The sequence below is a fragment of the Pyricularia oryzae genome, chromosome 4, assembly GCF_000002495.2.
Source record: "Pyricularia oryzae 70-15 chromosome 4, whole genome shotgun sequence".
Classification (NCBI taxonomy): Eukaryota; Fungi; Ascomycota; class Sordariomycetes; order Magnaporthales; family Pyriculariaceae; genus Pyricularia; species Pyricularia oryzae.
Genome location: NC_017851.1, coordinates 2,251,123 through 2,272,921, shown reverse-complemented (window position 1 = coordinate 2,272,921; position 21,799 = coordinate 2,251,123). Strand labels below are relative to the sequence as shown.

Below are 21,799 nucleotides of genomic sequence, written 5' to 3'. Positions count from 1 at the left end.
CCACCCATCCCTGTCACTCATTGATTGCTTCGGTCCAGGTGTCAAGGTGGGACGGGGCGGCTGGGCGACCAGATACATTACCTTATCCCCATCTAGGGGTTCACTGTCAACGGCGACCCGTTAGAAACTCCCATGGTCAATAGCAGCCCGCGCCATTGCTGCATGCGACCACATCTTTGACGAAAACTACTGGACTTACCAGTATTGAAGTTCAAAAACAACCACCTGCCAAAAATTGGTCTTCGCAAGCCCGACCACGAAAACGACGCCCGAATAAAGACTTGGTCCCATTGCTCAGGTAGCTGGCCAACGCTGCCCCTCTCGACATCTAGATTGGCGACCGCACAGCTACGAACAAGATGTCGGCGGTGAACAGGATACGCGGGGCTCTTGCCGGCCCGAGAAAGGGTGAAACTTTCGAGTTGCGCGCCGGCCTGGTCTCGCAATATGCGTACGAGCGCAAGGAAGCTATACAGAAGACCATCATGGCCATGACGTTAGGCAAGGACGTGTCGGCGTTGTTTCCTGATGTGCTCAAGAACATTGCCACGGCGGATCTGGACCAAAAGAAGCTCGTGTATCTGTACTTGATGTAGGTCGCCCTCTCGATGGACAGTGAATATGGGAGCCGCCTTTGAGAAGCCTCAGTCGCAAGCAGCTCCCCGAGCGTGGTCGTACAGATGCTGACATGTTTGAATTAGGAACTACGCCAAGTCACATCCAGACCTTTGTATTTTGGCAGTCAACACGTTTGTGCAGGACTCGGAGGACCCAAACCCCCTGATCAGGGCCTTGGCGATACGGACTATGGGCTGTATCAGGGTTGACAAGATGGTGGACTACATGGAAGAGCCCCTGCGCAAGACATTACGGGACGAGTCACCATACGTGAGAAAAACCGCGGCCATCTGCGTTGCCAAGCTTTTCGATCTCAACCCTACAATGTGTATTGAAAACGGCTTCTTGGAGACGTTACAAGAGCTCATTGGGGATCCGAATCCGATGGTTGTGGCCAACTCGGTCCAGGCGCTCTCGGAAATTGCAGAGACGGCACCCGAGACCCGGGCGCTGGTCATCACGCCAGCAACGCTCAAGAAGCTGCTGATGGCCCTCAACGAGTGTACTGAGTGGGGACGCGTGACTATCCTTTCTACGCTTGCGGACTACCCTCCGTCAGACGTGAAGGAGTCGGAGCATGTGTGCGAGAGAGTTGCACCGCAGTTCCAACACGTCAACCCGAGTGTGGTCTTGGCGGCTGTCAAGGTGGTGTTCATACATATGAAAGTCATCAACCCCGACTCCGTTAGGCAATACCTGAAGAAGATGGCGCCTCCGCTGGGTAAGTTGAAATTCCGGAACAATGAATTATGCATTGATGAAAATCACTGACGCGAACCTCGCAGTGACCCTTGTTGCTTCTGCCCCTGAAGTTCAGTATGTCGCATTGAGGAACATCGATCTTCTTTTGCAGGCAAAACCCGATATTCTCAGCAAAGAATTGAGGGTATTCTTCTGCAAGTACAACGACCCTCCATACGTCAAGATGCAAAAACTGGAGATTATGGTGCGGATAGCAAACGACAAGAACTTTGAGCAGCTTCTTGCCGAGTTGAAGGAATACGCGCTCGAGGTAGACATGGACTTCGTGAGGCGAGCCGTCAAAGCGATTGGCCAGGTCGCCATTAAGATCGAGAGCGCCAGCGAAAAGTGTGTCAACGCTTTGCTAGATTTGATGGCAACCAAGGTCAACTATGTTGTCCAGGAGGTCGTCGTGGTCATCAAGGACATCTTGCGCAAATATCCTGGATATGAGGGCGTTATCCCCACCCTGTGTGAACACATTGATGAACTGGACGAGCCAAACGCAAGGGGTTCGCTGATATGGATCGTGGGCGAGTATGCAGAGAAGATCAGCAATGCAGATGAGATAATATCAACATTTGTTGACGGATTTATGGAGGAGTTCACACAGGTGAGTTAGCCAGAAGTATGCTTCCAAAAGCTCGAGGTGCTGACCATCCGCATAGACACAACTGCAAATTCTCACAGCCGCTGTCAAGCTCTTCTTGAAGAAGCCGAGTAATAACCAAGGTCTGGTCCAAAAGGTCTTGCAACAAGCAACAGCAGACAATGACAACCCGGACATTCGAGACCGCGCATATGTCTACTGGCGTTTGTTGTCAGGCGACTTGGATATAGCCAAGGTGAGAATTTCAGTCGCGGTAAAGCCGAAAATACATGATTACTTACAGTATCACTCATTTTTATAGAATATTATCACATCTCAAAAGCCCGCCATCACCACAACGATGACTTCTCTTCCTTCGTCACTCTTGGAGCAGTTGTTGACTGAGCTCTCAACTTTGGCATCAGTATACCACAAGCCACCAGAGTCTTTCGTCGGCAAGGGCCGTTTCGGCGCCGACGCTATCCAGAGGGCAGCTATCCAGGAGCAGCGGCGTGATGCGGCCGAGAACCCCATCGCAGCCGCTGTTGCAGCTGCAGCGAATGGAGCACCTCCCCAGAGCAACGTCGAAAACCTTTTGGACATCGATTTCGATGGCGCCGCGCCGGCCAGCGCGGAGGCGTCTGGAACGCCAGACCGCGTTGCAAGCCCTGGCGTGCCTGCAGCCCCGAGTGGAGGCATGGCAGACATGATGGGTCTCTTTGGAGACATGGGCGGCGGCTCATCGGCACCTGCACCATCTGCAGCCGCGCCGTCTAGTGGCATGGATGACATTATGGGCGGATTTGCGGGTCTGGACATGGGTGGTTCGAGTGCGCCGCCTCCGGCAACACAGCAGCTGCAAGGTGGTGCCGGCGCGGGAGCCAAGAAGAACGACAACGAAGACTTATTGGGTCTGTTTTAAAGGCGGTCTGTTTGTAAGGCGCTATCGGCAAAGCACGGAGTGAGTCTTGGTTGCAAATAGAGGAACATCAATTTAGGAGTTGAAAACCTGCGGCTTCCGGTGTAACATGTGTTTTGCTGCCCCCTGGGTTGTAAATAAGATTGTACCAGTATTCTCAAATACTCGAAATCTGGTAATGCGCGGTTATTCGGTACATTTAGTCGGCCATCTGCAGAATGTGATTGATATTGGATATGATTCAGTGGTGTTATTTCTTGCAAAATTGTTACCATGTATTGGTCATTGAGGCACATCCAACCCCTGTTTTTGGCACAACTGAGCTTTTGTAACAGTTCAATAAAAAATAGCAATACCGCAGGCAGATTCTTGAAGCCGGCAATGCATATACTACATCAGAAAATATCATTTCTTATATATGGGTATCGATATTAATTGTCATAAACGAACAAGAGACAAGTTACGATAATCAGCGTCCCTTGAAAGACTTGGTCCAGCCACCCTTTTCATACAGCCAAAGTGCCTCGATGGCATACGCCCTACTGCTGCGGTGACCCACTCCTTCCTCGACCGCAGCGGCTTCCTTGAGAGAGTCGAGGACCCTCCCCTCGCTCACGCAACGAAAGATGCCCATGCCCATGGTGCCCTCGCCGACGCCCCACTCACCCTTGCCGAGCCGGAAGAGGATCCTTCCCAGCGTCTGGAAGGCGATGCACCGCTGCGCGGGGACCGCGCTGCGAGCCAGCCGCGATAGCTCCCCCACAGTGTAGCCGGCAGCCTCGGGCGCCTCGCCATGGTGATGCAAGCCCAGGGACACGGGGATCTTGCGGCTGACACGGGGCGGCAGCAGTCGGCCCTGGAAGTCGAACCGCAGCTGCGACACGGCCAGAGACGTCTGGCCCGGGTAGTATGGCGATTCGCGGTCCGCGGGGGAGTCCTCGGTCGGCACGGGAGCCATCCAGGCGAGGCGGGCTGGGTCGGCGGGGAGGTTGGGAAAGTATTTTGAGTGCAGGGTTTCGAGGAAGTTGGGATCGGCTGGGTCGAGGTCTGGGGGGTTTGCGGGGTGTGGGAAGTGTGTTGTATTTGTTGGTAGAACCTGGTCTGGTATCTCTGGCCGGGGTGCAGGCTCCTCTGCATCGGGCTCATCATCCTCGACTGTCGGTGCGAAGGAGACTGTTTTTTTCTTGGGCGCAGGTGCCTCGTTTTCTGCGCTTGCTCCTTTTGGATCGCCATTGCTTTCGTCTTCTGGTTTACTACATGAGGTAGATTTTGGCGGCACCTGGCCAGTGGCATCCGATTTACTGGCCGCGGTTTCGGTGGAGTTGTCGCCAGCAAATGGATCCGGACCAGCTGGCTTCTCGTCGAGATTTGCCCTGCGCAAAAGCATCTGGATCAAAGAAGGATCAAGCTGCAAAATTTCACTCTGAGCTTCCGCTATATCCTCTGCTGACATGGCCGCCAGCCGCTCCCTGTTCTCCTTGTCTATCCTCCGCCGCTCCGAATCGAAGTGCGGCCTGTCTTGGTCGTTGTTTGGCCCGTCTTCGCTCGGGCTTCCTGACGGGAATGAAGACTGCGAGGTACCGGCACCAGAGTTTGGTGTTGCGCCTGACTGCTCTTGTTGTTTTTGCCTTTTAAATGCCGAAACCCTCGTCCGTTTCTTATGCTCGGGGAACCCGTTTGGTTTTGGTGTTGGAAATGCCGGAGGACGAACCTGGCTTCCTGTTTCCTTTTCACGGACATCGAGAACGCGGAGAGTTGTTTCCATATTTGCGACAAGTTTCCCGGGTAGCTATAAAATCGTAACAAAGGCTTGCACCAGCACTGGAGATGCTGGGTAGTTCCCGTACTATATTAGGTTCTAGGTTGCAGGTTACTTGTTGGAACTAGTGGCGGGCATCTTTTCCACCACCTTTATCGATAGTGGCATTCGAGAACGTGCAGTCACGTGGGGCTGCATATGCACGACGTCACCTAGCGCGTCGTCGCGTCGCGCCCAGGGAAGCCATAGCACTTCACGCCACTAATGCACAGTAGGCACGCACCCTTGCTCCGCATTACACCTCCCTCGAACCTTATTAGCAAGCTGACGTCCTTTCTTCATCTCAGCCACTTGCTTTCATTCTCAAATGTTTTTCGAATAACCGCCTCCATCATGATGGACGAGGAATGTCTTGTACTCACATTTCTTAGCACACAAGATTAAATATACAGAAAATCGCTGAGATGGCCCCTCAAACTCGCTCCCATCGAGGGACACCCGCATCAGTGCCGGCATCTAGTTCCAGGACGTATTCTCATGGCCCACTTTCACCACAGCAGAAGCGGTTCCCTGCCCGACGTCGAGTCGTCAAGACGTATGGCAAGGGAAAAGTGTCCGCTGCTGCTCAGTCATTGAAGCAACAAACAATGACTCAAATGGCATTTTTGGTTCCGTCGCAACCGGACGAGCTTAAAGATGAGGACATCGAAGATGACGAGAAGTCTACACTGCCGCTTCAGGGCTCACACCGTCCCAGTAAGCGCAGGAAGACAACAGGCGATGTCCCCAGCTCATCGAATTACAAAACGCAGACCCTCACTCAGCTTTACTCCACTGCTGGCAATGAAGAAGAAAAGCCCCTAATGATTAGTGATTCAGAGGATGACAACGACGATGTTCTGAGCACACATAGTCCAGTCACCATCCAATCAACCCCAACCGCTCATAGGCGACGCGAGTTGGTTGGAACACCATCTGTTGCCCCTCAAACGCCAAGCAACAGAAAGAGTGGCTACAAATCGAATCTAATGATGCTGTCCCCCAGTGTGAGGATGCTCATCAGGAATAGCAGCCCTGTCGGTCCTCGGAGATCGCCCTTGAAGGACAAATCAACCAACTCTGCCATCCGGCCGTCTTCGCTGGCTACGTTGAAGAAGCGAAAAAAGGAAAGGGAGATACCCGATTCTTACAGCTCCGATGCCTTGTCATCCATCGCACCAAGCGAGGCATCTCCTACCAAGAGGCGAAGCCCGTTGAAGGAGATTGATCTACCACCTCCTCCTCCACGCTCACAGAATTCGCTCCGTCGGACCGCCAACTCATTGCATGGGATTGGTCATCTTTCCTCCACGCCTGGGCCGAATGTGACGAGCAGGGCTCCTCGTCCCACAAACGACGAGATCCCCGATTCCGACGATGATCTGTTGAGCGTGGCTTCAACCCCCAGAAGGGGCGACAACTCGAGTTTGGAACCAGAGACACCCATACGATCATCGCGCGCTCTGTTCCAACGACTTATCGAAAACAAGGAAAATGCTAGCCCCGGGCCCTACGTTGGGCCTACTACTTCTAACCCTGCACCACAAAGGGGACAACCAGTGGAAGAAACGCCCAGGGAATCCAGGCCCAGTGTTGACGTAAGCGAAGAGACAGTTCGTGTTCCGGGCCGGCCCGGTTCGCAACAAACAAGTCACATGGCAGACACTGTTCTTTCGGATGCTGAGATTGGTGATTCGGATTTGGATTCAGATTCGGGGCCTGACAGCCCTTGCCCACCATCAAGGCCATTACCGACCCAGGAAAGCATGCCGGGGGTAGCTCTAGGAACAAGTCCTGCCAGGCCACAATCGCAAGGCTCCAAACGCGGCGTGTTCAACGATGTTGTCATCGCTTCTAGTTCTGAGATATCGTCTTCTGCTACCAAACCCAGAGCACACCCCGCCGAAATACCCACCAGTGATGGTCCTGAAGTAACGCCACTCTCGTCACCAGAGGACAGACATGCAACTTTGATATCTGTCCAAGCACATGCCAACAAATCAAAGGAACCTGACTTACCAACGATCCCGGAAAAGATGACACCTCGCCGTCGCAGCCCAGTAAAAGCAAGGAATACACAGAGATATACCCAGGCACACACCCAGGCCTACACGCAGATGCTTGAAAGCCAGAGAGTGCCCATGGAAATTCTTCGACAAATGGCACCGCAAACCGCACGATCGGATATAGTTGTCACCATGCACCCGTCCAAGGTGAAGGAAATTGTCGACGGTATCAGGAATCACGATTTCAGGACTGTTAAATTGCCGCGCTCCGTCCATCGTCTATGGATCTACGTTGCTCGCCCGGTCTGTGAACTACGTTATATGGCCACTATTGGTGAACCACATGAGCCAGGCGAGATCGACAGCAATACAGGACTGGGAAACGCTGAGTTCAACGAAGGCAAGACCAGCGCGAGATGGGCCTACGAGCTCGAACAGGTCTATGTGCTCAACAACCCCGTGTCATTGGAGCGCATGAAGGAGAACGGCTGGACAGACAACAATGTTAGTCAACGTAACAAATATCTTCAGCCAGCGGTTGTAGGCCAGTTACTGTCGAACCTGCAATGCGCTTTGTTTGATGAGGGACTTGCAGAGCCGGCAACTATATCTCAGGAAATCGATGCTCAAATTCTCAGTGATATTGCGCACTCAACACAAATAGCAGCAACAAATTCTCTAGCTGCCGAGGAGGAAGTTGTCAAGTCGAGTCAGCAGGAGCTTCCAGCTGCTATAGCCCCTTCATCCTCACAAACGAGACGGAGCACGCGGTTAGCGATGCCGCCCCCTTCAAGTGTCAAGCGTATAACCTTGCCGCGAAATCTGTCTCATCAAAGCAGCCCTAGTCAGTGGGCGGCACACTCGAGGCAGACGCGGAGCAAAAAGAATGTCTCCTTTTCCCAGGCAACTACTGCCAGCCAACCATCTACCCAGCTGCCAATCACTCAGATGCAATCACCTGAGAAGCCGGCACCCACCTTAATCCGGTCATCGAGCAGCGTCGGCGTGCTTCCAGCCAACCAGGCTGACAGCATGCCTGCTACAGGTTTAACAATGGGCAATGCAACAGGGTCTTCGTCACAAATTTTCCCTGAGAGCTTACTGCGGGATGACATTCGTCAACCTGCCATGATATTGGATTCGGAAGATGAGAGTGAGATTGAAGATGAAGATTTTTTCTAGGAATATTGTAATGACGGCCCGGATTAGGCGCGTCCAGCTACTTGTTTGGTTTATGGTTCAGGCGCATGGATATGGATAGGCGCTGTTTCAACGGTATTACGTTTGACGAATGCATGCACTTTAGCAAAATGGATTTATTCAAGTGGTTAACAACTTCTAACCCAACTAGGCTAAAAGCCCATGTACACAAACTAAAGCACGATGTGCGCATGCAAGTTTGTCCCTGTACCTACCTACACGTTGGAATATTTGATGGTGCAGCTCCAGATCAGATGACAGTTCTTTTTAATAAGATGGATAATGCAAGTACTGTAGAAATCTCGCCGTGACAATAATGAAACATATCTGTATTGATGTGATGAGCCAGTCAAGTAGAATGGTTGGCTAGACAAACGGCCAGCGATATTACACAGCGATGCTTCATCAGCCAAGACAACGTCGACCCATACTAATAATAAAAGCTCTGCTATCATCGGTAACACAGGTCCAGCTGCCTGCATAATCATGTAGTCTGATAAGTCTCAGGTAGGTACCTTACCTACCTGTAAAGGTCGACTTATAATTAAGGCGTATAGTAATAGAGGTGGCTACAACGGTTTATTATAATTGCCAACCAGCATACCTATGTATATAGTGGAGGGTGTACATTATTTGAAGAGTTTCTGCCTGCTTGATCTGCACAAAAATGTGTCAAGGGACCGAAGCGGGCGCGAAAGGTGATTAGATATGCATGTCAATGTTTGGATGTTTAAAATAAAAACGCATCACGCATTTGACTAGCGCTGGTAGAATCATGGAGAAACTCGAACATGCAGCCTCTTGTCTCTCTGTACCTAAATATCGAGCGGTGGCCGGCAGATCCTTGCACAACTAGCTCCCCGCCTCCTGTTGATGGTGTGAACGCATTGCGGCGCACAGACCTCAGTCAACCCAGATGCGGCCGGGGTCCGGGTTTTGAACGAGGATTGAAGGTTCGTATGCCCGACGTCAATCGAACTGGTTGTTGAACGCTACGAAAATATCACCAGAAACGAGTTAATCTCTACACAGCAAATACAGCCAATTCATTGAAGTGATTAAATCGCTGCTGTGGCACACGCACCCGACTAATCCTCCCGACCGACCGATTCGAAGGCACCAACGCCCCATCACCCACACGCTTACCCCGGGAGCTTGCTCCAATTCGGCTGGGCACCGAGTGACCACCTCTCCAGAGTCCCGGGACGACGCGACCTCGAAGATGCGTGGTGCTCCGTCGCCATCAACGCAGCCGCAACTAATCTGAGCAGCGCCTCGCCGCACCACCCCAACAACCCGAGCGTCTGTGACGGTCTATAGATGGACAACTCGCGCCCGAATGGCGCCTCCAATGGCGGCATGTCTTACGGCAGAGAGATGACGCGGGCCGAGAGGTTCGACGACGAGAAGCGCCGCCTCATCGACAGTTGCTTCATGAAGAAGGACGAAGATGGCTCCAGTAAGATGGACTCAGTCTCCTGGGGTAGACTTGTACCTTTTGCCATGTCGCAATAGTGGCTAACACTGCATTGCTTTGCTCTCCGCAGTCATGGAGACGTACATCACGCACATCAAGATCACCGAATTCTCGACACATCCAACCACACCTCCGCCGCCGCAAGCTCGAACCCCGCAAGTCGAGAAGCCGCGTGTCATCGCCGTGGCTGTGAGGAAATCTGGCAGAGTCCGGATGCATAAGACGAAGGAAAATGCTAATGGGACATTCTCCATCGGCAAAACCTGGAATTTGGATGATCTGAGCGCTATCGAATCCTTCACGGCTTCCTCGACCCCCCCAGACTACAGACAGTGGGCCGGAGACGTTGGGTTCACCGTGACACTAGGCAAGCCCTATTATTGGCAAGCCCAGACTGACAAGGAAAAGAAGTTTTTCATTGCAAGTCTGATCAAAATCTATGGCAAGTATACTGCTGGAAGAGTACCTGTGCTCACCGGATTCGACCCCGCGGAGCTGGAACAGGTCGTCGGGAGCGCCCAGCGCCGGCCAGGCCAGCCACAGTTACAGCAGTTCTCACCTCAGCCGGCGACCAATGCCTCGCCCATGCCCAATCGCTCGCCCGCCCCAGAACGGTCTGAACGAATACAGCCGCAGGAACGCCAGCCATACGCCGGAAGATCCGCCTTCCCAGACCGTGGCACTGCACAAGAGCAAGTTTCACCTCAAAATGCCATGTCCACTGCGTCAAGCAGCTATGGCCGTGAACGACCCGACTACAGTCGTCCACCCCCACGAGGGCCACTGCGACAAGATGGGGCATCATCGCCCTCTGCAAGTGTCAACTCTTCCAGGTCAGCCAACCAAGACGCTCTACGACGACTCGCAGGTGGAAACGTGAGCCAAGACTCGGTCGCAGGGAGGAGTGATGACGGCAGCATCTCTACGACCAGGTCACGCGAAAGGCCTATGAACGGGGCTACCTCTGCTTCAGCTGTTACGGAGCAGTCCCCTCGTGACGAGCGGCCTCCAGAGAGAAGGCGTCCGCCAGTGGAAGCGTCGCGCCAGCCGGTGCTTTCCCAGGGCATGACCGACGAGAGCTTAATGCCCGCGCCCTTGATGCGTCGTGACAGGGAGCCGACCGTTCCACCCAGGAGTGTCGCGCGGAAACCGTCAGTTGCGTCACGTTCCGAAACAAGCTCATTGTACGACAGGTCTGCTCCCTCACAGGAACAGAGCAGGCTCGAAGCAGTGCCGATGAAAAGTCCCGCGGCACCTTCCAGCCCCTTTTCAAAACCCCCAGAACCGAAGCCCGTCGTTGAGACACCAGCACCCCCACCACCAGAAGAACCGTCACCTATCTCGCCCGCAACGCCCACCGACTCTCCCGTGTCCCCAGAGGAGGAGACACGGCCTGGTCTCGGTCCGATGATAAAGAAGAAGATGTCAAAGGGAGATGTCAAAGGGATGTTCTTCAAGGCTGCCTCGGCTGGAGGAGCCTTCCGGCCGCGCCCCGGTGGAGCTGGTGAGAGGTTGCGTTTAGCTGCGACCAAAGCCATGGCAGCTGAAGGTCCAGATGGTATCACCGGTGTTGTACCAGCGCCTCCGAAGCCTGCTCCGGCCCCGGTCCCGGTCGAAAAAGAGAAAGAGAAGCCAGCACCAGCTTCATCTGTAGAGGCGTCGCCAATCAACGAGATTCCTGCAGTCACGGTCACAGCATCTCAGTCAAGCCAGGCAACCACCCTGGTGGCTGGTGGTGAGGCAAAGGGGCCCGAGGAACCCAAAGAGCAGAGTGAAGATGCGAAAAACCAATCCAGCCGATCTATCGTTGTCAGCAATGATATCAAGTACCTGACAAGCTTAGGGGTCGATCCTGCGTTGTTGGATAACAGGAGTGTTGAGTTTAGCAAATGGCTCGACCATTTCAACTGGGTGCCAGGCGAGCAGATGCGGTCTAAGAACTTTGACGAATTGCGGATCGACATTGATCGTGAGCTGAACAAGGCTCAGGCTGGCGGGTGGCTAGCTCGCTTCAAGGAGGAAGATGACAGAGTCGAGGGCATCAAGAAGGGCATCGACCTGTCGATACAAGAATGCGAAGAGATGGACAATCTTCTGACCTTGTACAGTGTTGAGTTATCAGTAAGTTGACATGCGTTCCTCGTTTTGGTTGACCAAAGACTGACAGTGGAACATCCAGACTTTATCGGATGATATTGCATACATTGAAGCACAAGGACAAGGTCTGCAGGTGCAGGCGGCGAACCAAAAGCTGCTCAAGAAGGAGCTTGAATCACTCCTCGACACTTGTGCAATCACGACTGATGACCTGGAGGCGCTCAAGAATACGCCTCTTGAGGACCCTGATGGTCTTCACGACATTGAGACTGCCTTGGTCACGCTCTTCAAAGCGATGATCAAGATTGACCCATCACTTGGAAACCCTGGCACCAAGAAATCTGAAGACGATGGTGCTGATACTGCCATGGGTCTCGATAGCGACTACGGCAAGATGCGCATCGTCCAAGAAAAGAAGGAGATGTATATGGCCGAAAGCAAGGCATTCATGCGGCGTCTGCTTCTGTTCACAGGCGATCGGTTCAAGGAAGCTTTCGACCAGACTCGGAGGGCAGTGGAAGGACCCACGTCCAAAAAAGCAGATCCCCGTAACCACGAAGTCGGGAGAGATATGCTCTGGATGTATAGCCCTTTGATGCTCTACGCCAGGGATGTGGACCTCCCTACGTGGGATAGGATCATTCACATCTACCAGGAGACAAGTCTGCCGGTATACAAGGATGAATTCAGGGATGCACTCGACCGCTGGAAGATCAACTCAAAGTCGGTTGGGGACGATGGCGACCTGCTCTTCACGTCTATACAAAGTGAGAAGCAACAAGAGGGTATTGCTGGCGCCGCGAGGAAGTTGACGGTGAAGCGAAGCGGGACGTTGGCGAGAACATTCCGCGGCGAAAGCAAAACAAGCCTTGTCGAGAAACCTACTAATACGCATGGACAGCCATGGGAGGCGTTCTCGGGTGCTATGGATGATCTTATGCCACTGGTGGAAATGGAGCAAAATTTTATGATCGACTTTTTCCACGCCACTACGCTCGAGCATCTTGACTTTCCTGATGCGGTGGCAGGATTCCGACCAAGAGAGCGACGAGGAGGCGATCTCAAGCGCCATAGGATGAAGGAGCCCGATCGTGAATTGGCTAGGCGCGTCACACGGGCGATGGAAACTACATTTGGCTTTTTGGAGGTCGAGGTCCAGAGGTTCATCGACTGGGTCCTGGCCAGCAACCCCATGTACGGATCCGTCTTTCTACCCGTATGCTTTCGAAACTGCAATGCTAACCTAAACCTCTTATTTATAGTCAAGGAATTGGTGTTCTAGCAACCCTGGAAAAGAAAGCCAGTGATCTTGGCACGTCAAACCAAGATTTCCTGATGAGCGTGCTGCAAAAATTGCAGGGTGTCCTCGAAGGTCGTTTCAAGCGATTCGTCGACGAGCAGATTCGCGCTATTGAAGAGACCAAGGTTAAGGTCAAGAAGCGAAAGGGAGTAGCACCGTTTATCCGCATCTTCCCCAACTTCAGCGCGGCGGTGGAGAACATGATGGCCGACGTCGACAGCGAGCAGAACGTACGCAAGCTGGTCGATCGTGAGTACGAACGCATAATCAGAAGCATGTTCGACTCGGTGAAGATGATAGCGCGCGACAACCCGTCGGTTTCGGCGGCAGCCAACAGCTCGCTTCCGGATCCAGAGGACAAGGAGGCACTCAACTACCACATCTTGATGATTGAAAACATGAACTACTTCCTCGATGAGCTCAGCAAGTCTCACGGGCAGAGTTCGGGCGGCACGCAGGAGCCAGACGTATTACAGCAGTGGAAGGAGAAAGCAAGCTCTGACTTGGCGGAGCACATGTCGATGTATCTGAACGCGGTGATGCGAAGACCGCTGGGCAAACTACTGGAGCATCTCGAAAACGTCGAGGCACAGCTGGCGAGCGGCAAGACGGCTAGCGCGGTGGCGGCGCAGCCCAGCAACAGCAAGGCCATCTTCAACAAGGTGCTTGGAAACTATGACGCCAAGGAGGTGCGCAAGGGACTCGAAGCGTTACGAAAGCGGGTCGAGAAACACTTTGGTGACTCGGATGAAGGCAGTGGGGGCGCTGGGCCGGGCTACTCTCAGCAGCATGAGCATACTCAGGGGCTGGTCAACAGGGTGCTGCGCGAGTGTGAGCGGTTCTACACTGACGTGGGATCACGTATCGAGAACATCACGACCAACGTATACGGCGGGGATGTTTTGTTTGAGTGGCCAAGGGCGGAGGTAAAAGCTGCATTTTCGAACCTTGGGAGAGGGTGATGAGGGACGTGCTGCGATATGGTGGAGGATAAGGACAGGACTAGGCGAGCGAATATACTTGCACGGTAACTGACAGAGTTCCTCTCTCAATTGTACAAAAGTAGAGACGCCAAGTGGTCTCGATGCCGTCTGTGTGGTTGATGCTTGTGTGATATTTTATGATGGATAATGACAACCAATTATTTTTTTTTGTTTTCATCTACTGATGCGCATATTATGTATGTATGTACCTATGTCTGTGTTTGGCATGAATGGTTGATTGCTTGGCTACAATGCTGCAGTTCTAGGTCTAGACTATCTAGTCTAGAACTAGAGAAGCTATTGTTGGAACATGCCCGCTTACCTAGGTGTATACTATGTAGGAGTCATTAATATTTTTCTGCCGCCTTCTCCAATCCCAGAAAGGAAGGTCAAGAAAACTTGGCCTCGAAAGCTCGAACGATGTTGCCTGCGGAAATTCGCCTCCGAGTCAGACCACCGAATCGGCTTTCGTCGGACATGATTTGCGGCCCCGCTAAAAACGGTCTTACTTCCACGGAAGGTGCCGACCTCCGCGACCCCTCGTGATCTTGAATGTCCAAGTAACCCCGATAAGGGGGTTGAGCTGGGTCATCTGACGCTTGGTGCGTGATCTTGTCATATTTGTTCTTTATCTTTGTCGTTGCGGATTTTTGAATTTTTTCTCCTTTTGTTCGGGTCTAAGGTCTAGACTTGAAACTAGTTCTAGAATAGTTTCTTGCGCACTGGTTTACAGATGTCTGCTGTTTCCCCGCATTCTATCTAATTCTAGTCTAGGGCCTAGGTTGTTTCTTACTTTCTGCACTAGACGACCAATTAGAAAAGAAACAAGAGACAAAAAAAGCAACGAGACCAACCATTAAAGTAGCAAAACTCAAAAAAAACAACAAAAAACAATCATGGATCTCCCCGTCATCGACCTCGACGTCTTCCTCCGCGAACCACGTGACTCACAAGCGGTTCGCGACGAGTGCGACAAGGCGGCGGCGGCGCTCGTGACGTACGGAGCGCTGGTGCTCCACGACTCGCGGGTGTCGGAGCAGGCCAACGACACGTTCCTGGACCTGCTTGAGGACTACTTTGCGCAGCCCGAGGAGGCGCTCCGGCGCGACGAGCGGCCCGAGCTGGGCTACCAGGTCGGCGTGACGCTCGAGAACACCGAGAAGCCAAAGTGCGCCGTCGACGAGCCCTGCCTCAAGGTCATTGAGCGCCTGCAGCCCGAGGAGCGGCCGCTCGACATCACGGCGCACGACCCGGACCCAAAGTGCCGATTCTTTTGGCGCATGGTCGAGCTCCCGCCGTACGAGACCGAGTTCCCCGCACTCAACGCTTCCAATGTCACGCCCGAGGCCCCCCACATCAGGGAGAGGTGGACGCCGACTATGGATCAGTGGGGCGGGTTGATGAAGAATGCGTGAGTCTGGAACTGTTCTATTGTGCCTTTTCTTTTTCGCGTCCTTGTCCTTGTTCTCGTATTCTAACTCTGGTTACAACTAGTGTATCTGAGCTCGCCGAGATGGCCGCGATCGGTCTGGGACTCCCGAGTGGAACTTTCAAGGACGCGGGGCGTTACGGGTGAGTGTCTCTTGTTAATTATGTGCCGTGCCACGTCCAGTAATTTGGTTCAAATGGGGCCCCGGAGCCTGCCGGCCAAAGAGGTCGCCAAATTTAGGCCGTGTCCTCGCTAATGCTCTCCCCAGCCCACATCTCTTGGCGCCTACAGCTTCCGATTTGAGGAAGTATGGCAAGGAGGATACGATCCTGGCCGGGTTTCACACCGATCTGAATTTCCTTACGATACACGGCCGCTCTCGCTACCCGGGCCTACACATCTGGGCCCGCAACACTGGAAAGAAGATTGCGGTCAAGATCCCTCCCGGGAACCACCTCCTCGTCCAGGCCGGCAAGCAGTTTGAGCACCTCACCGGTGGCCTCATCAAGGCTGGATTCCACGAGGTTGTCGTCAACAAGGCGACGATGGACGTGGTCGAGAGGAGGAAGCGCGAGAATCCCGATAGGCCACTGATCCGAATCTCTTCCACCCTGTTCTGGCACCTGTCGTCCGACTTTGACCTGGCACCAATCCCGCAGCTGGCCGAGAAGGCAAAGGCAGTTCGTGCCGAGCAGTTCAATCTAGGGAGAGATGAGGGTGAGGAGGTCGAGTACCCGCCCATGAAGGTCGGCAAGCAGGTCGAAAAGTAAGCGGTGGCTTTTTTTTTTTTTTGTCATCTTTTTCCTTTTCTACTTTTCTTTCCCAGGGTAATTATTGCCCAAACAGAAACGTAACTTCGCTAACATGTGTTCCCACTGGTGTTAGCGAGCTGAAGCACATTGCTTTAATGGCATAGCTAGTCGAGATGGCTGCGGATGGGCATCGAGTCATTTGTAAAAGAGGCTAAGACGCAAAGAGACGAATACACTGAAGCCACCTGACAATAGTGGATATAACATTTGCCACGCGAAGATGCCCGGCTCTCTTACTCTACTGTCTCTCTGGCTTACTTAATCGGGCTGGGGAAGACAACAGCCCCTGTTGGTCCCTGTTGGACTCGCAACCTCTAGATCATGCGTCTTACGACCTCAAGCAAGACGGTGGCGTTGGATAAGTAGGTAGTATGTGGGTTCATAGTTTGTAGGTGGGTTTTCATAGCATTGTCAACAGGTGCCTTTTTTTAGGCACGAGTCTAGAACCAGAACCAGAACCAGAGATATGAGCTGGTCCGTTCGTTCGCTTGGAATGGGTTTGGCATTCGTCTTTGTCTTCCTGGGTCCGGGGGCGGACCGCGGGAAATTACAAGCCGATGGGATTCGGTCATCTGGACCGCCGATAGTACTAGATGACTTTTTTTTTTTTTTTTTTTTCTTCGCTTCTGAACCTAATATCTCTTTTCATCAATGGTCAGACTTAGCGATAGGGGCGCCAAGAGGTTGAGCCTCGTTTGAAACCTTTGAGGATCCGCCCGGCCTGCAGCCCTACGTAGCATTTGCGCCGTGTCCCCGTGGCAGGCACAGCCCAGTCAGACCAGCAAACTGACTCGCAAACAGAACCATTAGGGGTCTGGAGGGAGCCAATCAGGACGGCAAGCAGCACTGAAAACGTTCAAAAAGGACTGTATGATCTCCGCTCGGTTGTCCGGCAGCCCCATACCGGGGGGTTGTATTTCTTTGACCGCTGGGAATCCGATACTAGGTAGCTCTCGGATTGGGGCTGACGGCTAGGGAGCTTATGCCTATTTTGCTCCTGTTTGTACGAATTAGATGTTCCGGTACCATGGGAGAAATGACCCGATCCCCTTTTCTCATAAAATCTCATTCATGCGAGCCGCACATGGAAATAGCAAACATACCCTGTCGCCCGCAAGCTTACCCTGCCGCCCGCAAGCTTGAATGGTGTTGGTGCTCCACAACCCAACTTGGCACCAAACCGACCCTCTGCTGTATCGCCGGCATTTAGCTGAGCCCAGCAAGTAAGATGCGGTCTCCGTACCTTTTTTTCTTTCTTGTTGGTTCGCTAAGGGGGAGGGAAAAAAAAAAAAAATGGTACCCGCCTTACGAGATGGCCACCAGGGATGGTACGACCAAAGCGGCGTAGGCGAGATCCTTGAAACCATCACCGCGCTGAGCTGAGCTGAGCGATGGGTTGGTTGGGACATTGTGGGTGGACGGCATGGAGCGAGCAAGCAAAGGAGCAGCCGCAGCAGTACTCCATCATGAAGTGAGGTAGGTATGGGGGAATTTTTTATAAAAGTAGACAGCCTCTCCTCCGTCGAGATGGGATTTTGGTCCTCTCTTTCCTCCTCACCGGTCTCTGCCATCCTGTCATTGCTTGCATATTTGTTTTCTTTTTTTCCCCCTCTTTCTTTTCTCTTTTCATTGTTTCCTATCTGTCGCTCTATCTTGAGCTTCCATTCTCTGGAGAAACTGAGTTTATCTTGCCTTTTTTTTTTTTTACCATATACTTGTTTTTCTTTACACCCGGATTCGCTTCTCATATCTCGTGTCTTTGTTACAGTGTTTGTTCAAGTTTTCTTTTATCACTTTAACCAACCGTCAAGATGCAGCTCACTCTTACTTCACTCCTTTTCGCCCACTCTGTGGCTGCCGCTGCCGTGGCCTCCCCGGCCCCGGCCGCGGCTGCTCCCGGTGCAGAGCCCGAGGTTCTCCGGGCCGTGTACAAGCGGCAAGTCGTGGTAGCCACCTCGCTCGTTCCGGCCAAGAAGGTCAGCCTCTTGTACGGTGGCGCTGGCGGCTCGTCCGCGCCGGTCCCCATCAGCAGCGGTTCCCTCTTGGCCGGAGCCCCGAAGGCGGCTGCCGGTACGCCGGGCGGCACGTCGGCTTCGATCGACGGAAACATGAAGCTGCCGTCGGTGGTCCTCGAGACCATCCCGACCATCAAGGGCGTCTCGTGCGCCACCAAGGGGTCGGTCATCATCCCCTTCACCTCGGCGGCGGACTTTGCGTCGGCCAAGAAGCAGTGGCCGGCCAAGGACTTTGTGGTCATCACGACTAGCGATGGCAGCTGTGCGGCCGACGGCCAGCGCGGCTTCTACTCGGTCAGCGCCCTGGCCTTTGACGACAAGACCACGACGGTCACGGCGACGGCGGTGGTGGCGGCCATCAAGGACGTCATGAACGACGCCCAGGTGCAGTGGAAGACCACGCCCGGCGGCAAGGGCAAGCGCAGCCTCGACATCCCCCTGACCATTGACCTGTCGGGCAAGACGCTCGTCAACAAGGGCCCCTTCTCCATCACGGCGGATGTGGCCAAGTACACCGGAGACATTGGCATCAGCGGCAGCCTGAGCTTTGACTTTTTGAAGCTAAAGCTGGGTTCCATGTCGGTCGACCTCGACTACAATTCGGCCCTGGCCCTGAACCTGACCACGGCCATCACCGCCACCAAGGACACCACCGAGAGCCTCAAGTTTGAGCCTCTCGATGCCACCGCCTCTGCCTTTTCCATCCCCGGCATTCTCGACGTCGGCCCGCTCATGTCGTTCGGCCTCGGCGTTGAGCTGTCGGCTTCGGGCACCGTCAAGGTCAAGACGGGCATCCTGACCACGTTTACCGACAGCAAGGTCCACCTCGACTTCCTCGACTCCAAGTCGTCGACCGCCACCGGCTGGAAGCCCGTCACCACCATGGACAACACCTTTAGCGTCGACGCCAGCCTGCAGGTGAACCCCTTTGCGGAGCTGACGGTCGGCATGGGCGTCAAGGCCTTCTCGGGACTCGTGGACCTGACCGCCTCGGTCGCCACCAAGCCCACCCTCGTCAACTCGTTCAACGCCCACGCCGAGGTCACCAGCACCTACAAGAGCGACACCGGCATCACCTTCACCGCCCCCAAGAACGTCGCCAAGGACTGCAAGAACGGTGCCTGGTTCGCCAGCAGCCTGCAGTTTGGCGTCACCGCCTCCATCGGCACCCTCAGCACCGACCTCTTCTCCACCACCGTCCCCGTCTTCCAGAGCCAGTGCTTCAACTTTAACCTCATCAAGCGCGACGACCTCCCCGCCACCCCTGCCCTTGGTCGCCGTGCTGTGACCGGCAGGAGGATCGCAGCTTACTGAGAAGCTGACGATTGGCATGGGAGGGTTTGTTTAGTGTATGATTTTGTTTGCTTTATGATTTGAAGTTTTTTTTTAGCCTTTGTTTTCAGTCGGGAATGGACTTGTAGGATTGCCTGTTAAGAATAGCAAATGATGGTTTTTTTTGGTTGTTTTGATAAGTTGTATAACTATAGACTAGAGCATATACCATAGCAAAAAAAAGAGAGGATTGCAGAGAGCCAACATCACAAAACTATTCCTGTTTCATTTTTTTTTTTTTGTTAAAACGTGCTTGTCATATAAAATTGTCCATGAATGCAGTTGACGTGCGTGACACAAAGCGTGGCTGACCCCCTGAAGGCTGTCGGTGTTGGTGGATAAGGGGGTATTACATGAAAGCTAGGCAAATGATGAAAACTTGATACTCGCCCAAAGATATATAAAAGGAGGCAAGGTCTACTCAAAGATCTCGGGGCATATGTCAGGGTAGATCGCGGTGAGCTGTAGATCATCCTGACTCTCAAATAGCTCCATTCCGCCCGGCCACATATATCAGGGCAAATAATTGCTAAAATGACTAGGATGTCTTCCAGGATACGTGTTGACAAGATGTAATGTGCTGTATCACATGTACAGTATTATAACCTACCCTCATCGACTTATATCGGAACAAATTTGAACAGGTGCTTGCCAGACTACGCCATCTCTTTATTTTATACTGACTATATCACCTTGCAAATGCCATTCACCACATCGGAAAAATAATCTCCTCCCAATTATGTGACCATGATCTGCCGGTGATCTTCTTCATATCCGCCAGTAAGATAATTAGTGCAGGGAGTAGTGACATGCCTACCTAGTCTTACATGACACGAGCCTATTGCATCTACCACGGTAGAACTAGTCCGGGGCTGTACAGTATTAATACAACTCCCTAAAATACGTTGATTGTTTCGGTGTGCGACTAACAGGACACTGTCCATTCTTACAGTGAAAAAAAAGTGGATTGTTATACATACCAGATTGTTACATGTCGATCATTAACCAACAAGACATAAAAGATCATCCCAAACAAGAAATCTGAGTAAACCAAAGGGCTCCGACCACGCTATGCCATGCCATACAGATAAATTATTGACCTGCTTGTTTTACGTCGGCCACCTGCCCGGTAGGGCGATACGGCTCCATACCCACAGCAGGATCCGCCCCCGCCCCCGTAGACTTGAGCTGCTGCTGCTGCTGCTGTGCTCGCCCCAGATCCGCAGCGCTCCGCGACCCGTACATGCCATTCGAATAGGCGGGCGGCGCAACGGGGGCAGGGTTCGGGATGGACGTATAGGGCCCGTTGTAGCCAGGGCCGGCGGCCGGGCCGTTGCCGTACAAGTAGCTGCTCTTGGCGGCGTTGGCGGCCAGGCGACGGTTCCGGCTCTTGACGGCCAGGACGATGATGCTGGTGGTGATGCCGAAGAAGAGGAGGACGGATATGACTATGGCGGCGATGGCGCCGGTGCCGAAGCTCTTGAAGCTTTCTTCCTGCTCCTTTTGGTACGCCTCGACTTGCACCCTCGTCTGGCGCGCGATGAGGTGGGCTGCGGTTTTGATGGCGGGCATGCCTTTTTTTGGTGGCTTGTGGTGCTTTTGGATTTTTATGGGACTTTTTTGCTGGTCTTTGGTGTTTTCTTGTTTTTTTTTTGTTTTTTTTTGTCCGATGGTGTGATTGGATTGTTATCGGCAAGATGCTTTCTTGTAAGAACTTCTACAACTAACTTTCTTACGGCGACGGGCATTCGTGATATCTATACTACCTCTGGGTAAGAAATTGACAATGACTGCCCTAAAATGGCAGTGGCAGAGACTCCGATATGCTGTGTCTTACTTACAGCGGGCGGTCAGCTCGCATCTTGCACCACCCAACTCTAGCCCCCGACCGGCCGACATGGCCAAGGCAAATACCAAAATTGAACGAAGCACAAAGACAATGGCGATTTGCTGTGCCTCAACCCTCCCGCAGTCTTTTTATTTTTATTTTTTTTTTTTACCCCAAGAGTTTTAATTGGCAGTTGAGCCACTCAAAAGGGGCCTCTCGCTCAATCAATCGACTCCGCCATCTCACATCAGCGATGACCTCTCCAGGCAGGCGTTTCAGCGACAAAGTTGCCAATTGGCTGAGATTGGAAGAGAAAATCAATTCTGCCAGTAAAATCTGCCGAATTTGAGAAAGAAACCGAGCAATCAATCAAAGAAAGGTAAAAGGTTAATACTTAGACTAGGTAAACAAGCGTTTTGAGAATTGAGAGAAGTAATTAATCCCAAAGAAAAAAAAAGAAAAGCAAATGGAAGCGCCTCGGAAACTTTCCAAGCCGACAGCGGGCGCCGCTTTGGCGGAGCCTCAAAAAGAAGTTTGTGGCTTGTTCAATGGGAGCTAGGCATGCGGGCGCTTAACTGCAGTGGTTAACGTGGCGCGACATAAAGATCAGGGGTTCCCCCGCACAGTCAAAATTAGATTGCACAAACCGATCTTT

At 52.9% G+C, this 21,799-nt stretch overlaps 8 protein-coding genes across 8 annotated transcripts; 5 read left to right on the top strand and 3 right to left on the bottom strand.

Annotated features, from left to right (window-relative positions):
* Positions 1 to 52: 52 nt before the first annotated feature.
* Positions 53 to 3,103, top strand: MGG_03320 (AP-1 complex subunit beta-1). Its single transcript, XM_003716589.1, has 5 exons — positions 53 to 592; positions 702 to 1,339; positions 1,404 to 1,972; positions 2,028 to 2,204; positions 2,271 to 3,103. The coding sequence occupies exons 1-5, from the start codon at positions 360 to 362 to the stop codon at positions 2,868 to 2,870; spliced, it is 2,217 nt and encodes a 738-aa protein (XP_003716637.1). The 5' UTR covers positions 53 to 359; the 3' UTR covers positions 2,871 to 3,103.
* Positions 3,104 to 3,190: 87 nt separating this feature from the next.
* MGG_03321 (uncharacterized protein) lies at positions 3,191 to 4,729 on the bottom strand. The gene has a single exon (XM_003716588.1). It carries the CDS (start codon positions 4,630 to 4,632, stop codon positions 3,337 to 3,339), a length of 1,296 nt encoding a protein of 431 aa, XP_003716636.1. The 5' UTR covers positions 4,633 to 4,729; the 3' UTR covers positions 3,191 to 3,336.
* A 169-nt stretch (positions 4,730 to 4,898) lies between these two features.
* On the top strand, positions 4,899 to 8,176 carry MGG_03322 (uncharacterized protein). The gene has a single exon (XM_003716587.1). The coding sequence runs from the start codon at positions 5,091 to 5,093 to the stop codon at positions 7,851 to 7,853; it is 2,763 nt and encodes a 920-aa protein (XP_003716635.1). The 5' UTR covers positions 4,899 to 5,090; the 3' UTR covers positions 7,854 to 8,176.
* A 575-nt stretch (positions 8,177 to 8,751) lies between these two features.
* Positions 8,752 to 13,903, top strand: MGG_03323 (uncharacterized protein). The gene is made up of 4 exons (XM_003716586.1): positions 8,752 to 9,330; positions 9,419 to 11,469; positions 11,528 to 12,639; positions 12,708 to 13,903. The coding sequence occupies exons 1-4, from the start codon at positions 9,192 to 9,194 to the stop codon at positions 13,705 to 13,707; spliced, it is 4,302 nt and encodes a 1,433-aa protein (XP_003716634.1). The 5' UTR covers positions 8,752 to 9,191; the 3' UTR covers positions 13,708 to 13,903.
* Positions 13,904 to 14,624: 721 nt separating this feature from the next.
* On the top strand, positions 14,625 to 16,073 carry MGG_03324 (uncharacterized protein; the record flags this gene model as incomplete). Its single annotated transcript, XM_003716585.1, has 4 exons — positions 14,625 to 15,139; positions 15,223 to 15,300; positions 15,426 to 15,923; positions 16,043 to 16,073. 4 exons carry the CDS (start codon positions 14,625 to 14,627, stop codon positions 16,071 to 16,073), a joined length of 1,122 nt encoding a protein of 373 aa, XP_003716633.1.
* An 876-nt stretch (positions 16,074 to 16,949) lies between these two features.
* MGG_17116 (uncharacterized protein) lies at positions 16,950 to 17,394 on the bottom strand (the record flags this gene model as incomplete). The annotated part of the gene is made up of 3 exons (XM_003716584.1): positions 16,950 to 16,955; positions 17,073 to 17,160; positions 17,279 to 17,394. The coding sequence occupies 3 exons, from the start codon at positions 17,392 to 17,394 to the stop codon at positions 16,950 to 16,952; spliced, it is 210 nt and encodes a 69-aa protein (XP_003716632.1).
* MGG_12722 (uncharacterized protein) lies at positions 17,145 to 19,658 on the top strand (the record flags this gene model as incomplete). The annotated part of the gene is made up of 2 exons (XM_003716583.1): positions 17,145 to 19,268; positions 19,599 to 19,658. The coding sequence occupies exons 1-2, from the start codon at positions 17,781 to 17,783 to the stop codon at positions 19,656 to 19,658; spliced, it is 1,548 nt and encodes a 515-aa protein (XP_003716631.1). The 5' UTR covers positions 17,145 to 17,780.
* Positions 19,659 to 20,211: 553 nt separating this feature from the next.
* On the bottom strand, positions 20,212 to 21,670 carry MGG_03325 (uncharacterized protein). Its single transcript, XM_003716582.1, has one exon. It carries the CDS (start codon positions 20,886 to 20,888, stop codon positions 20,409 to 20,411), a length of 480 nt encoding a protein of 159 aa, XP_003716630.1. The 5' UTR covers positions 20,889 to 21,670; the 3' UTR covers positions 20,212 to 20,408.
* Positions 21,671 to 21,799: the final 129 nt, after the last annotated feature.